This window comes from Mustela lutreola, chromosome 3, assembly GCF_030435805.1.
Source record: "Mustela lutreola isolate mMusLut2 chromosome 3, mMusLut2.pri, whole genome shotgun sequence".
Taxonomy (NCBI): domain Eukaryota; kingdom Metazoa; phylum Chordata; class Mammalia; order Carnivora; family Mustelidae; genus Mustela; species Mustela lutreola.
The window spans coordinates 107383006-107400662 of NC_081292.1; the positions used below are offsets into that span (position 1 = coordinate 107383006).

The window sequence follows — 17657 nt, forward strand, 5'->3', positions numbered from 1 at the left end:
AGTTTAAAACAGCCACAACTCTTTGCATACCTATTGGAAAACACTCAGGAGATGACCTCACAGTTCCTATCACTGCCCGAATTTCCTCCTTTCCTCCCGAACATCCAAGAATTGTGCCTTTGAAATATGTTTGAAAGAAGTCAGCACACATACATTCCCCAGAAAAATAAAAGAGAAAGTATCAGCTTTGGAAAAAGCAGGGATTTCTAGGAGGTCTGGAGATGTGTGCAGGTATATGAAGGAGAAATGAATACCTGGTTGTTGATGTTGACATCAACGTTGGGACGAGAAGTTGGCAATGGACTGCTTTCCACTTCAAGGTGTTTGAGCTTCTGTGAATCCTCTTTTAATGCTGGAAAAAAAATGGCAACATGGCCTCTTAGTCTGCCAGGTTGTCACAGCTGTGTGAGGGCATATACTTACGTTTTGTTTTTCCAATACCAGTTACCAACAATTAAATGGAATAACCTGGAATTCTGTAGAAAATAAATATATTTTCTTTCTACAACCAGATAACTATTAATTTAAGAGTTAACCTACATTACAGGAATATTGCCTTGTATCTATACCATATGTAGAAAGCCACTAGGTATGGAATCTCAATAGCATGTTTGGTTAAGAAGGCTTACTAGCCAAAAGATACCAAGAAAAGGCAGAGAACACCTGTGACACCATCCTTCCATAACCACAATACAAGCAAGCTCCTCCTAGCTGCTGCCCCTCGGAACAATTTGTTACTTAAACTGTAACCCCTGGAGGATTTTACTAGTTACCAAGCACATTTAGATATGGCCTTAAGAAATACATATACTGGCAACAGGTCTTTGGGGAGAAGGACGATATACGACCCTGAAGCTGGGCAGCTGGGGATGCCCAGCTCGCTCAGGGCGGAAGGCCGCCCCTTAACACAAGCCATGCAGCCGGGACGCCCGGCCTGCCCAGGGTGGAGCGGAGCGTCACCTACTTCAGGGAAGCCGAGCACCCAGGAACGCCTGGTCAGCTCAGGGTGGAACGAAAACCGCCTGCTTCCCTTATCCGTTATCGCTCCTTTCTCTTCCCAGAAGCGCCCCTTATCCTTTATCGCTCCTTTCTCTTCCCAGAAGCAGGTTGTTAGTTAGATGAGTCCTTTGAATGTGCTTGTTTAACTATAAACTTTATCTTCCTTCTTGCTTGTCTGCAAGGCGGGATTAACGTTTGACCTTCATCAATCCTTCTGTTGGCTATTGTTTTCTATCCAATAAAAGTGAGACTGTGGAGTTGCTCGTGGCAGCAGTCCTTTTCAACTGTTGTCCCCTGCTTCTAGTCTTTTGCAGCTGACTTGTTTGTGCCTAATTCTTCTCTAGTCGCTGACTGGAAGTGGCACCTCCTGCCAAACTTTAGTACTTTGCCACTTTCTTTCCTTGACCTTAACTATATACACTGCCTAAAACTACACTTCTGTGGAGCAAACAGATTAAGAACATACATTATTCATTAACTGATTCAACAGAGTATGTATTGAAACACAAGGTATTTCAAAGATGTTTCAAAAGGCTTGCAGGACAAGCCTTTTGTCTTATGTTCTGCCCAGCTGCAAAACACATTACAAATAAATTTCTCTAACCATTGAAAAGATAATATATTAAACACAGTTCAGCTTTAAATGAACTTTATTTAAAAATAATTAACCACTCTAGGGGCGCCTAGGTGGCGCAGTAGGTGGCACAGTAGGTTAAGTGTATGCCTTTGGGTCATATCATGATCCTGGGGTTCTGGGATCAAGCCCTGCATTGGGCTCTCCTCCGGGGGGAGCCTGCTTCTCCCTCTCCATCTGCCCTTCCCCTTTCTTATTCTCTTTCTCAAATAAATAAAATATTTTTAATTTATTAAATAAATAAAAACTTTTTAGAAAGATTATATTTATTTATTTGAGAGACAGAGAACAAGTGGAGGGAGGAATAAGGAACAAGAAGGATAGGCAGCCTCCCCACGGAGCAGGGAGCCCAATGTGGGACTTGATCCCAGGACCCTGGGATCATGACCTGAGCCAAAGGCAGATGCTTAGCCAACTGAGCCACCCAGGTACTCAATAAATAAAATCTTGGGAAAAAAAAATTAACCACTCTAATAATCTTGCCACGCAGGGATGATTTGGTAGGAGTTTAAGTTTTTACACTGTTACTTGACCCAAAAAAAGCTGTTGAATGCGTAGTAATTCCTATTTAACCCAGTAAAAGGGAGGAAAACGCTATGAAATCATTTGCTCCTTTTTAAAATCAAATAAGATAAAAAAGATCTTATAAAAGTATCCATTAATTAACTCAGTGGATCCCTCTCTTGGCTACACATTATAATCAGATGGGGAGGTTTTAAGGAATACTGATTCCTAGAGCTGATCCTAGAACCATGATAACAGAACTTCCAGAGGTAGTTTTCTGTTACTGGTAGTTCTTAAAACTTTCCAGGTAATTTTAATGTACAAAACTGAGAATCACAAATTCAACACTGATCTTCACAAAATCTTTCCTACTTGTTTACATACCTTTTTTTAAGAGAGGAGGAAGGAGGGGCAGAGAGAGAATGTTAAGCAGGCTCCACACCCAGTGTGGAGCTCAATCTCAAGTGAGATTAGGACCTGAGTCGAAATCAAGAGACAATGAACAAACTGAGCCATCTAGGTGCCTCCATTTACATTCTTAATTTATATCTCCTGGGTTTTTTTTTTTTCTCCTGGTTTTCTTAACGCTTCAAATTATGCAATACTAAATTTTAACATGATGATGTTGAGACCACAAATACTTTATCTTATGCCAATAAATACTCCAAAACTTAAAATCTAAAAATATTGGGTTAGGGGCATTTTCTGGTTAAAATAAAGCTTCCTGTGCTACTTCTGTTTGGCTGAGGAAAATCCTAAAATAACAGGATAAGCTATTTTTTTTAAAGTTACTATTTATAACAACTTACCCATGTGAATCAGGATTTTAACATAATAGCCAAAAGAAAATACAAAATAAATTGGACACCAGGATTCTAAGACCTTAATTCTTAATAGCAAAACACTCTATTTTCACTGAATGACTTTGAACAAATGTTATAAATCTGACTCAGCAAATCTTATTAATGAAACCTCCACACTACACAATAATTTCTTCTGCCACAACTTTAATATCATTTAAGCTCTGCTTGAGTACCTTCTGTAATGAGGTGCTCACTTACTATCAGGTATCTACTTCCAATACATGGCAGAGAGATTTTTAAGTCTCCTCTATACTGATTCTAAACCTGCTTCCCTATCCTTTGAAGTTGCTGATCCAAGATTCACCAATAAAGCATCATAAAATAAATTCTTTGATATATCAGAGAGTTATTTAAAGAGTTATTACATCTTACTTGCTCCTTTATTTTCTAGGCATCTTCCTAAGTTCATTCTACCATGTTCTCCCAAACCAAAACAATTTCCTGGAAAGCATACACTAAATAAATGCAATTTGCCAACACTATGCTATGGCATCACTGAAAGAGAGGAAAAATTGTTTTTTGCATTTGTATAATGGAATCAAAATGGAATGTATATATAAAATCAATACTGCCACCTCTATAAAAAAGATTATTTTATTTTTAACCCTGGAAACACTCTGTATTAACCTAGTTCTGCTTCTGGCTAAGAACATTTCCTTCACTTTCTATTTGTATTGATTACTTAAGGAACAAAGGAATACATTTTTAAAGCCAATTACCAGTAGTACTGAAACATGTCCTATTAACCTGAAGCACGGAGTAACTTTTCATTAACACTTTCTATTCTAAATTACTACATACTACTGCTATACTCTATGCTTTTCAGAGACCATAGTGTACTTACTGGCAGTTCCCTGTAAGTTGTTTAAAGATGGTGTCTGACTTTAGTGATAGAAATCAAAATTGGCGGGACGCCTGGGTGGCTCAGTGGATTAAAGCCTCTGCCTTTGACTCAGGTCATGATCTCAGGGTCTTGGGATCAAGACCTGCTTTGCGCTCTCTGCTCAACAGGGAGCCTACTTTCTCCTCTCTCTCTCTATCTGCCTGCCTTTCTGCCTACTTGTGATCTCTGCCTGTCAAATAAATAAATAAAATCTTTAAAAAAAAATCAAAATTGGGAATAGCCACATAAATGAGGTGCTTTTAAATGAACACATATTACACCGAGATTCAATAGAAAGCCCCTATATTTAAAGGCAGTTTATGCTTTATTGCCAAACCAAATTCACAAATACATAGAAATTTTCAATATGCAATTTACGATTCCCTTTCAATCTTTTTTCTTATTAATTTTTTTATTTTTTTATAAACATATCATGTATTTTTAGCCCCAGGGGTACAGGTCTGTGAATCGCCAGGTTTACACACTTCACAGCACTCACCACAGCACACACCCCCACCAATGTCCATAACCCCACCACCCTCTCCTGACCCCCCTCCCCCCAGCAACCCTCAGTCTGTTCTGCGAGATTAAGAGTCTTTTATGGTTTGTCTCCCTCCTGACCCCATCTTGTTTCATTTATTCTTTTCCTACCCCCCAAACCCCCCACGTTGCATCTCCACTTCCTCATATCAGGAAGATCATATGATAGTTGTCTTTCTCCAATTTACTTACTTCGCTAAGCATAATACCCTCTAGTTCCATCTACGTTGTCGCAAATGGCAAGATTTCTTTTGATGGCTGATAGTAGTCCATTGTGTAAATACACCGCTCTTCTTTGTCCATTCACCTGTTGATGGACATCTAGGTTCTTTCCATAGTTTGGCTATTGCAGACATTGCTGCTATAAACATTCGAGTACACATGCCCCTTTGGATCACTACGTTTGTTATCTTTAGGGTAAATACCCAGTAGTGTAATTGCTGGGTCATAGGGTAGCTCTGTTTTCAACTTTTTGAGGAACATCCATACTGTTTTCCAGAGTGGCTGCACCAGCTTGCATTCCCACCAACAGTGTAGGAAGGCTCCCCTTTCTCCGCATCCTCGCCAGCATCTGTCATTTCCTGACTTGTTAATTTTAGCCATTCTGATTGGTGTGAGGTGGTATCTCATTGTGGTTTTGATCTGATATGTCGTTTGCGAATATCTTCTCCCATTCTGTCAGCTGTCTTTCGGTTTTGTTAACTGTTTCCTTTGCTGTGCAAAAGCTTTTAATCTTGATGAAATTCCAATAGTTCATTTTTGCCCTTGCTTCCCTTGCCTTTGGTGATGTTCCTAGGAAGACGTTGCTGTGGCTGAGGCCCAAGAGGCTGCTGCCTGTGTTCTCCTCAAGGATTTTGATGGATTCCATTCTCACATTCAGGTCCTTGGTCGATTTTGAGTCTATTTTCTTGTGTGGTGTAAGGAAATGGTCCAATTTCATTTTTCTGCATGTGGCTGTCCAATTTTCCCAGCACCATTTGTTGAACAGACTTTTTTCCACTGGATATTCTTTCCTGCTTTGTTGAAGATTTGTTGACCACAGAGTTGAGGGTCTATTTCTGGGCTCTCTATTCTGTTCCATTGATCTATGTGTCTGTTTTTGTGCCAGTACCATACTATCTTGATGATGACGGCTTTGTAATAGAGCTTGAAGTCCGGGATTGTGATGCCACCAACTTTGGCTTTTTCAATATTCCTTTGGCATTTGAGGTCTTTCTGGTTCCATATAAATTTTAGGATTATTTGTTCTATTTCTTTGAAAAAAATGGATGGGATTTTGATAGGGATTGCATTAAATGTGTAAATTGCTTTCAACATTTTGAGGAACCTCCATGTTGTTTTCCAGAGTGGTTGCACCAGCTTGCATTCCCACCAACAGTGTAGGAGGGTTCCCCTTTCTCTGCATCCTCGCCAGCATTTGTCATTTCCTGACTTGTTAATTGTGTAAATTGCTTTAGGTAGCATAGACATTTTCACAATATTTGTTCTTCCAATCCATGAGCATGGAAAATTTTTCCATTTCTTTGTGTCTTCCTCAATTTCTTTCATGAGTACAGATAGCTTTCTGAGTATAGATTCTTTGCCTCCTTGGTTAGGTTTATTCCTAGGTATCTTTAGTGCATTTATAAATGCGATTGACTCCTTAATTTCTCTTTCTTCTGTCTTGTTGGTGGTATAAAAAAAAATTCAACTGATTTTTGTGCATTGATTTTATATCCTGACACTTTACTGAATTCCTGTACAAATTCTAGCAATTTTGGAGTGGAGTCTTTTGGGTTTTCCACATATAGTATCATATCTGCAAAGAGTGATAGTTTGACTTCTTCTTTGCCGATTTGGATGCCTTTAATTTCTTTTTGTTGTCTGATTGCTTAGGCTAGAACTTCTAGTACTATGCTGAATAGCAGTGGTGATAATGGACATTCCTGCCGTGTTCCTGACCTTAGTGGAAAAGCTTTCAGTTTTTCTCCATTGAGAATGCCATTTGCAGTGGGTTTTTCATAGATGGCTTTGATAAATATAGATAGAGGTATGTGCCCTCTATCCCTACACTTTGAAGAGTTTTGATCAGGAAGGGATGCTGTACTTTGTCAAATGCTTTTTTAGCATCTATTGAGAGTATCATATGGTTCTTGTTCTTTCTTTTATTGATGTATTGTATCACATTGATTGATTTGCAGATGTTGAACCAACCTTGCAGCCCTGGAATAAATCCCACTTGGTCGTGGTGAACAATCCTTTTAATGTACTATTGAATCCTATTTTGGTGAGAATTTTCACATCTGTGCTCATCAAGGATATTGGTCTGTAATTCTCTTTTTTGATAGGATCCTTGTCTGGTTTTGGGATCAAGGTGATGCTGGCCTCATAAAATGAGTTTGGACATTTTCCTTCCATTTCTATTTTTTTGGAACAGTTTCAGGAGAATAGGCCCTTTTAATCTTTTAAAAGATTAAGAAAAAACAGCACTCTCCCTGGATTGTGTATTTTTGCAGGTTCGGGCAACAATACTCCTCATTAATAACAAAATACTTTCTAGGAGCCAAAGGAATATCCAAACATTTATTAAATCCTGTGCTATATAGAAAATCCTTAAGTAAATCTTTTTTCTCTTAATTTTCATCCAAGAAACAGTACAAAGCAAGTTTGAAAAGTCATGAATGCTTAATGACTTATAAATGACACAAATGTTTAATTGTCCTAATTTGTGCTCTTAACTATTTCGATGGACCCTCAAGCCAGAAAAAAAATAACTATTCTTTATTAAATTTTAAAATCCAAGTGTTACATAAAATATTCTTGAAAAAACAGATTTAAATAGCTAATTTTAAAGAGACGTGAAATAAAAAGTTGTCCCTGATGTTACATAGAACATTTACTTACTCCCGCATTCCTCTTTAGTTCCTTCCAATCCAGTTTGCCTGGTTACTATGTTAACTTCATCTGGCGCTTGGGGTATTTCCAGAGTGTCAGGTGCCCCAACTATATCATCAATGGTTGTTTCCAGTAATTCTGGACTATCTAGCAAATCAGTATTCAGAGGCAAGCTGGAAGGGTGAAAGAAGACTAACTTAGACCGAGAAATGTATCATGAATTTAAATACTAACAAAAATACCTGTTGGGTAAAAAAAAAAATCCATGTAAGAGGTTGCATCTCAACTGGTTTAGTTATCTGTCAAAACCTTTTGGGCAGACCTTTTCCAGCCAAAAATGGTGCAAAAGGGACAAGATTTAGCATCCATCCCCTCTGCCCTAAAATAACCTAAGGGGTAAAAAAAAAAAAAAAAAAAAAAAAAGAAATTATTTTCAAGATATTTAGACATCAGATAACAGATTCAGGAAACAAAAAAGGTAAGCCCTATGATGGCCTTCAGAGAATTTCCACACAGTGGTGCAGAAAAGGTGAAATGAGACAGAACATGGAGAAGTCCCTTAACTGAGAATCTAGAAAGACTAAGGGAGATAAAGCACCAGAAGGGAGAGAGCAACACTTCAAGGAGAGAATCCTGAGGATCTGCAGAGGGTCCCCAGCAATATTCAGCAGACCAACAGAGAATAGACGTGAGGAAACTCCCTTAGGCTGGGGAATGAATCATCCAACAGGATTTCCTCTCTCCCTTTGGCTGGAAAAAGAACTAGTGGCACTCACAATGGGCCACAGTGCCTGTTCCCACACTGTAAAAATATATGATTCACAAGGCACTGAATATTCAGAAAGATCTTGCCTCAGTAGTGGAGAATAATGGCAACAGGCCCACCTAATACATAATAAAAGGAAGACCTGAAAGGACCAAACTGTTTCCAAGTAGTAACTGCATCCTAAAACAAAGCTCAAGAAGATTTAGAGGACTATAAAATTATCTAGCATCCAACAAAGTAAATTTCACAATATCACTCATACACTGAAAAATTACCAGAATGCAAAGAGGCAGAAAAAAGATATCCCATATTTAAAAGAATAATCAATCAATAAAAACTAACATCAGAATTAGCAGAGAAGGCATTCTGCATTCCGTATGTTCACAAAGTTAAGCAGAGACATAGAAAATATAATAAGAGACCCAAATCAAACTTCTTGAGAGCATGGAGATGAAAAATATATTGACTAGGATGGACAGCAGATTTGACATTAGAAAAGGTACTGAATTTGAAAGCAGAGCAATAGAAATTATACAAAATAAAACACACAGAGAAAAAAGAATCCCCCCCAAATGAAAAGAATATCAGTTAGCTGTGGGACAACTTCGAACAGTGTACTGTGTAAGTAACTTGAATTCCAAAGTGGGAATGGGACCAAATAAATTTTTAAGGAAATAATGGCTGAAGTTTTCCTAAAGTTGGTGAAACAAATAAACCCACATATCCTAGAAACTTTAAAAAACCCTAAACACAAGCAATATGAAGGAAATTCACCTAAGCACATCATAATCAAACTGCTTAAAACCAATGATAAAAAGAAAATCTTGAAAGCAGCCTAAGACAATATATGTTCAAAGGAATAAAGATAAAGATGACAGCAGATTTCTCATCAGGAGTAATACATGCTGGAGGGCAGAAGGGGAACATCTTGAAATCACTGAAAGAAAAAAATATCAACCCAAATTTTATAGCCAGCAAAAACCAAAAAACAAAACCCTATTTAAAAAACAAAGAAAAAGTTAGGCATATACCAAAGGAAAATAAAAACATATGTCCACCAAAAAATGTGTACACAAATGTTCACAGCAGCATTATACGTTACGGCCAAAAAGTGGAAGCAACTCAAATGCCCATCAACTAGGAATGGAGAAATAAAATGTGGTATAACCACAGAAGGGAATACTAACCAGCAATAAAAAGGTGTGAAGTACTGACGCATGCTACAACATGGATCACCCTTGAAAACATGACATTAAAGGGAAAAGGCCAGACACAAAATACAATCTATGAGTCCATTTACATGAGATGTCCAGGACAGGCAAATCCATAAAGACCAGAAGTAGATTTGTGGCTGCCAGAGGCTGGAGGAGGAATCAGGGCAGAATGCAGACTGATTGCTGGGGTGTAAGCCATGAAATTAAGATTCAATATTAAGTGCTGTCTTGACACTTTGGGCCTCACAGGGCCCCAAATGCACTCCCCTGCTCTTACCAGATATGGTCCCCCACCCCCTCACTCCCATCCACTGGAAAAGATCCTCAGGCACCTGGCTGGCTCAGTCAGTAGAGCTTGTACTCTTAATCTTGGGGTTTGAGTTTGAGCCCCACACTGGGTGTAGAGATTACTTAAAAACAAAATCTTAAAAAAGAAGAGCAAATTTTTCCATCTAGCTATACCAGCTGTATTCTGCCTGGTTCTTAATGAATTTTACTTCCCTGCCAGCCTGTGAAATTATTCAAACAAGTAATCACATCTTCTGGTGGAAACCAGAGGTCACCTTATCCTCATGTTACTATAAAGCCTGCCTCCCACAGCTCATGCTTATTCACTGTGCCCCCAGGTAGAATTCCCACATGGGCCTGTATGTTGTAAGGTTTTCCCCTCCCTTGAGCTATGAATATATATGACTAACAAATTGCTGTCTATCTCATCTGTCCAGTGTTGGGTGTTGTATGCTCAGCCATTTTGTAGTATTTAGGGTAGGAGATGCCTTCTCTGTAAGAGTGAACAGGAACTGTTCAAAACAATTGCTAAAGGGTATGGGGTTTCTGCTAGGGGGACAAAAATGTCCTAAAATAAAACTGTGATAAAGGCGGCACAATCCTATGAATGTCCTAAAAACACTGAATGTTCACTTTAAATGGTGAATGCTCACTTTAAATGGTCAATGCTATAGAATGTGAATTATATCTTTAAAAAGCACAAAAGTCGAAATAAAAAGTCATTCATACAAAAGAATTGATGACCAAGGACCTGCACTAAAAAAATATTAAAGGAAAACCTACAGACAGAAGTAAAATGAACACTGTATAATGGGATTTATAACATATGTAAAAGTAAAAATGCTTGAGAAATGAAAATTAAAAGGCTAGGGAGTAGAAATGTAAGTACCCTACAGTAAGGTTCTTATACTATATATGAAATGGTATAATATCCCTTAAATGTAGACTGTGGTAAGTTGTTTACACTAATGCAATCATTAAAGCAAAAACAAAACAACACAAAACAAAAATACACAGAGTTATAGATTAGGACTGAAGAAAAGACATAAATGGAATTGTTTTTAAAAAACGTAATTAATAAAAAAGAAGGCAGAAAGAGAGGAAGACAGGAATAAGAAACATGGGACAAAGAGGAAAAAACAAAGATGACAAACTTAAACTTAATCATAGCAATAATCATAATACATGGAAATGGTCTAACACTAATATTTAAGTGCAGAGATTGTCATTTAAGATTTGAAAATGAAAATTCAATTATATACTGACTATTTAAACAATTTAAGTATGAAGAAACAAAGATTAAAAATAAAAATATAGAAATTTAAAAATGAAAATTAAAAAAATGAAAATATAAAGATAGAAAAAGATATATCAAGCTAACACTAGTTGAAAGAAAACCTGACTAAATATATTGATATCAGAGTAGAGTTCAGGAGCAGAGAACAGTACTTAACATGAAGATGATCATTGTATCAGGATAAAGGAGTACTTTAATCCAGAGAACAATACTAAATATTTATGAACTTAATGACAAAGCTTCAAAATACATGAAGCCAAAACTCAAAGACCTACAAAGAGTAATGGGACAAATCAGTAATTACAACTAGAGATTTCAATACTCCATTTCAATAACTAATAGAACAACCAAGCAGAAAATCAGCAAGAATATAATAGACTTAAACAACACTAACCACAACTTTACCTAATTAACATTTATAGAACACTACATCTAACACAGCAAAATACATGTTTTTCTCAAGTGCAAACAGAATAACCATTAAGACCATATTCTGGGCCATAAAATAAGATTCAATAGGTTCAAAAGGATTCAAGTCATATAAAATATAACATATGTTCTTTGACCAGAACAGAATTAAATTAGAAATCCAAAACAGAAAGATACTTGGAAAATCCTCCAATATTTGGAAATTATATAAGGCAATGCTAAATTATGAATGGCTCAAAAAAGATTCCAAAGGGAAGACTGGAAAAGTATTTTGAATTAAATAAAAATGAAAGCGTAACATATTCAAATTTGTAGGATCCCACTAAAGTAATACTTAGAGGAATTATTTATAGTACTAAATATCTATATTTGAAAAGAAGTTAATTCTCTTGGGAAATCAGTGACCTAAGCTTATACTTTGATAAACTACGAAGAGATGAACAAATTAAATGCAAAGGAAGAGGAAGGTAGAAAATAATGAGTATCAAAAGAAAACAATAGAGAAAACGAATTAAACCAAGAGCTAGTTCTTTGAAAAACTTAACGTAATTGATATCCTCTAGTTAAACTGGTAAGGAAAAAATAAATATTTATTTACTAATATCAGGAAATGAGAAAGGTGACATCATTACAGATCCTACATATATTAAAATGGTATAAGAGGGGCATCTGGTTGGCTTAGTCAGTGAAGCATGTAGCTCTTGATCTTGGGGTCGTGAGTTCAAGCCCCATGTTGGCTGTAGAGCTTACTTTAAAATAAATAAATAAAATGGCATAAGGGAACATTAGAAACTTTACACCAATATATTCAACAACTTAGATAATAAGGAAAAACTCCTTCAAAAGTACAAATGACCAAAACTTACTACAGAACACACAAAATCTAAATAGACACATATAAGAAACTGAATTAGTAATTAAAAATCTCACTAAGAAAAACTCAGGCCCAAATGACTTCCCTGGTAAATGCTATCAAATATTTAAAATAAGAAATAATATCAGTCTTCAACAAACTATTTCAGAAATAGAGGAATAGGCAACATTCCCTGACTTATTCTAGGAGACCATTACTACCTTAATAATGAACCATGCCAAAGACATGAAAAGAAGTTAAGTAAGAAATAAAAAGGATTGGCCACCATGACCAAGTGGGATTTACCCAAGGAAAACAAAGTTGGTTTAACATTCCAAAATCAATTAAGGTAATGTATCATATTAGCAGAAGAAAAACACATGATCATCTCAACAGAGGCAGAAAATGCATTTGACAAATTCAACACCATTCATGGTAAAAACTCTTTAACAAACAAGGAACAGATAAAACATCCTTAATCTGATAAAAGCACTTACAAAATACCAACAACTAAGATCACATTTAATGGCGGAATGACTGAATGCTTTCTTCCATAAGACAGAAAATTCTGCTCAACACTGTACTAAAGGTTCTAACTTAATGGAGTAAGGAAAAAAAAAAAAAAAAAGGAAAAGAATAGAAAAGTTAATCAAGGATACCCAGGCTGGAAAGAAAAGTTTAAAAAAAAAAGAGGTTTTTACATGCAGATGACAGAATCCTAGATTTCCTAGAGTCCTAGAAAGTATTAAATTAAGTTCAGCAAAGTTAAAGGATACAAGATCAACATACAAAAATCAAGTATATCTGTATACTATGCAATGAAAAACAGGAAGTTGAAATTAAAACAATTCCATTTACAGTATCACAAAGAATAAATCTTAGAATAAATTTAATAAAGGACAGGCAGGACTTGTATACTTAGAACTATAATAAATAAACTAATGGTGATCTAAATAAATGAAAAGACATTACATGTGCATGAAGTGGAACATTAACATTGTCAAGACAGGAATTCTTTCCAAATTGATCTACAACTCAATGCATTCAAGATCTAATTTCCAGCAGGCTTTTTTTTTTTGGTAGAAACTGATAAGCCAATCCTACAATTTATATAGAAACTCAAAAAAGCTATAATAGCTTTTTAATAATAAGAGTTGGAGGATATACACCACCAGATTTTAAAACTTAACTTTAAGTCCCAGTAACCAAGACAGAGTGGTACCAACACAAAGATAGACATGTGAATCAACAGAAAAGAATTAAGAGCTCAGAATTTCTTACATTTTTGGTTGATTTTTGCCAGCACAAATCAATGGAGAAAAGAATAATCTTTTTAAAAAATGCTGCCAGACAACTAAATATATATGCAAATGAAGTTAGACCTTTACCTCACACCACACATAAAAACTAAATCAAAATGGGTAACAGTCCTAAGCATTAAGAGCTAAAACTGCAAATATTTCATGAAAACATACAGGAAAAAAGTATTTTAGTTTGAGGTGGCAAAATGTTCTTAGGATATGACACCAAAGGTACAATCCATAAAAGAAAAAAACTTGATAAGCTAGACTTTATCTCAATAAAATGTCTGAGTTTCAAAAGACACTATATGGCGGGGTGCTTGGATGGCTCAACTGATTAAGTATCCAACTCTTGGTTTCAGATCAGGTCATGATCTCAGGGTCATGAGATCCAGCCCCACATAGGGCTCTGTGCTCAGCAGGGAGTCTAAGAGACTCTAGAGACTTAAGAGTCTCTCTCTCCGCCCTCTACTTCTGCCCCTCCCTCTGCTTGCATGCACTCTCAAATAAAATAAATAAAATCTTTAAAAAAAAAAGATACAATATGGAAGTGAAAACAGAAGGCAAAGATTAGTAGAAAATTTTTACAAATGATAAATCTGATAAAGGACAAGAATCCAAAATATACAAAGAACTCTTATAATAATAAAAAGACAAGTAACCCATATAAAAATGGGCAAAAGGCTGAACAGACCTTTCTCCAGACAATATACAAATAGCTGATAAGCATATGAAAAGATTCTCAGTATCACCAGCCCTCAGGAAAATGCAAATCAAAACCACAATGAGATACCACAATTCACTCATTACAGTGGCTATAATAAAAAAGATAAAATAACAAGTGTTAGAGAGGATATGGAAATACTGGAACCCTCATGTATTTCCACTCTGGAAAACAGTCTGCCAATACCTCAAAAAGTTAAAATGTAAATTTATCATACAATCCAGCAATTTTCCTCCTAAGAGTCCATCCAAGAGAAATGATACCTTATGTCCACAAAAAGACATATACAGGAATGTTCATAACATTATTCATAGTAGCCCAAAGAAACAATGCAAATTTCCACCAACTTGTGAACAGATAAACAAAATGTGTATATCCATACAATGGACTATTACTTGGCAATTAAAAAGAACAGACTAAGATCCATGGATGAACCTCAAAACACCCTTAGGCATACCTCAGTGGCTCAGTTGGTTAAAGCATCTGACTTTTGATTTCAGCTTGATCTCAGGGTTGAGATTGAGCCCCATGTTGGGCTCTGCCCTGGGCATGGAACCTGCCTAAGATGCTCTCTTTTCTCTACCTCTGCCCCTCCCCCCTCCCTCTTTCTAAAAATAAGTAAAAATAATAAAAACAGTATTCTTAAAAAAACAGCAACATGTTAGATGAAGAAGTCAGATATAAACCTCTGCATACTGTATAATTCCATTTATATGAAATGTCTAGAAAAGGCAATTACAGAAACTGAAAGCAGATCAGTGACTGCCTGACAGAATGGGAAGGTAGGAGTGTTATTATTTTTTAAAGATTTTATTTATTTATTTGACAGAGAGAGAGAGAGAGAGATCACAAGTAGGCAGAGAGGCAGGCAGAGAGAGAGGGAAGCAGGCTCCCTGCTGAGCAGTGAGCCCGATGCAGGGCTCGATCCCAGGACCCTGAGATCATGACCTGAGCCAAAGGCAGAGGCTTTTTTTTTTTTTTTTTTTTTTAAAGATTTATTTATTTGACAGAGAGAAATCACAAGTAGACAGAGAGGCAGCCAGAGAGAGAGGAAGCAGGCTCCCTGCTGAGCAGAGAGCCCGATGCGGGACTCGATCCCAAGACCCTGAGATCATGACCTGAGCCGAAGGCAGTGGCTTAATCCACTGAGCCACCCAGGCGCCCCAAAGGCAGAGGCTTTAACCCACTGAGCTACCCAGGCACCCCACAGGAGCCATTATTTAAGTGTAGACCAGTACAAGGGAACTTTTTGGGATGATGAAAACATTCCAAAACTGGACTGTGGTGATGACTGTACAATTCCATACATTTCTAAATATAATGAAATTGTACACTTAACAGTAGATGAATTCTAATATTTTTAAATGTCTCAATAAAGTGAAAAAAAAAAACCTTAGCTAAACTCAGAATTTAGAAACTAGACATTATCTAGTTCAGCAAAAGTACAAGATACAAGATCAATAAATAAAAATCAACTGTGTATCTGTATACTAGGAATAAACAAGAAACTAAAATGAAGAAAACAATTCCATTTAGAAACCCAACGTATTCTAAATGTACTGTTATTTTTAAAGAACTGGAGACTCTCAACCCAATTCCTCTGCTGTGGGAAAACTCAAAGCTTAGATCATTTTTTTTTTTTCATCTAATACTGAGTTAGAGCAAAGCAAAGGAACTGCCATTGTTTAGAAGGCTCCAACTTTTCCTACAAGAATGAAATCCACGTTTCACTTACGAATCTTGTGCCTGGGATCCAAGTAAAACAGTAATTGTTTTAAAAACTATTAAAAGAGGTAGTAAGAACAAAGACAATTTCTGTACAAGAGATCTGTGTCCCAGTGCTATCTCTGCAAACACCCAGCTCTACAACTTTGGACAAACCACTTTATCTTGGTTTTCAAAATGTGTTCTACAGACTCCAAAGGATTCCAGACACATGTAACTTATCTATGGGTATGGAAACAGTGGTGTTCTTTTGGTCTCCTCACGATGATCTCATGGATGTTTATTTAGAATTCCAGGCAGGTTTAATTCAAAGGATTTCTTGGCTAGCACTAATTTGAAACCACTGGAGCAAAGGCATTGAGGCACTGTTCATCTTTAACACTGAAACTATAAAAGCCTTTCAGTGTAAAACCATCTCATTAGCTTGTTTTCAAGTCTTTTTCCATTGTTCCAATTGTTATCTTCCCTAAGAGTCAATCAGTGTCACTTGTGGTTTTTGTTTTTTTTAAATAACATCATCAAAAGAAGAGGTGACAGTGGTGATAGAAGAACAGAAGCAACAAAAATACCAGAATATTAGAATTTGTTGAAGCTGGTTAACGAACATATTAAAGCTCATTATATGTTCTCTATACTTCATATAATTTTGAAATTTTCAGTCGGTTAACCATCCCACTACTCTTGGTTTCGGCTCAGGTCATGATCTCAGGGTTGTGAGACTGGGCCCCATGTCAGGCTCTGCATTCAGGGCAGAGTCTACTTGAGAGTCTCTCCCTCTCCTCCCGCCCCTCCCCACACTCATGCGTACACACACTCTCAAATAAAATCGTTATAAATAAATAAAAATTTAAAGATGTGGATAGCAAAGTTTTTAGACAAAAGCTGGTGATAACTTGTGGTAGTTCATTTCCTATGGTTCCAACATGAACACATGACAGAAGTTTTTTTAACTACACCTGCTTTAAAACAGTGCCTTAGTCCATTCAGGCTTCTGTAACATAAATAACATAGACTGTGTGGCTTATCAACAACAAATTTGTTTCTTACAGTTCTAGAAGCTGGGAAATCCAAGAATAGGTACTGGCAGATTTGGTATCTAATGAAGGTTGGCTTTCTAGTTCAGAGACCAATTTTTTTTTTTTTTTTTTAAGTATATCCTCATACAAGAGGAGTGCACGCGGGATCTCTCTGGACATGAATCCCATTCATCAGGACTTCACCTTCATGACCTTATCACCTCCCAAACACCTCACCTCCAAATACCATCACATTGAGGATTCTCATCATATGGATTTTGGGGGGACACAGATATTCAGTCTGACATACAAAACTAAGAAAAAAACCATTCACATGGAATTAAATAAAGCCCATATATATAAGGATGTTGAACTGTCACAGAATTTCTGAAGAACAGAGATTAAAAAGTACCCACTATATGTGTCCCAGCCCCAATTTCTTGTTGAAGTCCTAACACCCAGTACCTCAGAATGTGATTTTATTTGGGAACAGGATCACTGAAGATATAATTAGTTAAGTTGGGATGAAATTATATCAGAGAGTAGGGTAAATACTTAACTGAATAGGACTAACATCCTTATAAAAGGGGGAAACTTGGGACACAGATACCCACACAAGGAGAGCACCACATGAAGATGAAAGCATATAGTGGGTGATACTTCTGGAAACCAAGGACTGTCAGCAACCACCAGAAACAAGTGAGAGGCATGTAACAAATTCTTTCTCATAGCTCCCAGAAGCAAGCA

At 36.6% G+C, this 17657-nt stretch overlaps 1 protein-coding gene across 8 annotated transcripts in view; it reads right to left on the bottom strand.

Annotated features, from left to right (window-relative positions):
- EPB41L5 (erythrocyte membrane protein band 4.1 like 5) overlaps nt 1-17657 on the bottom strand; it is a 139158-nt gene that overhangs the window by 29575 nt on the left and 91926 nt on the right. For all 8 annotated transcript variants that reach the window (XM_059166627.1, XM_059166626.1, XM_059166625.1 and 5 more), the window contains exons 17-18: nt 7307-7470; nt 255-352 (exon numbers count right to left, since the gene is read on the bottom strand). In XM_059166627.1, the coding sequence (XP_059022610.1) occupies nt 255-352; nt 7307-7470 (262 nt within the window). The remainder of the gene's footprint in view (nt 1-254; nt 353-7306; nt 7471-17657) is intronic.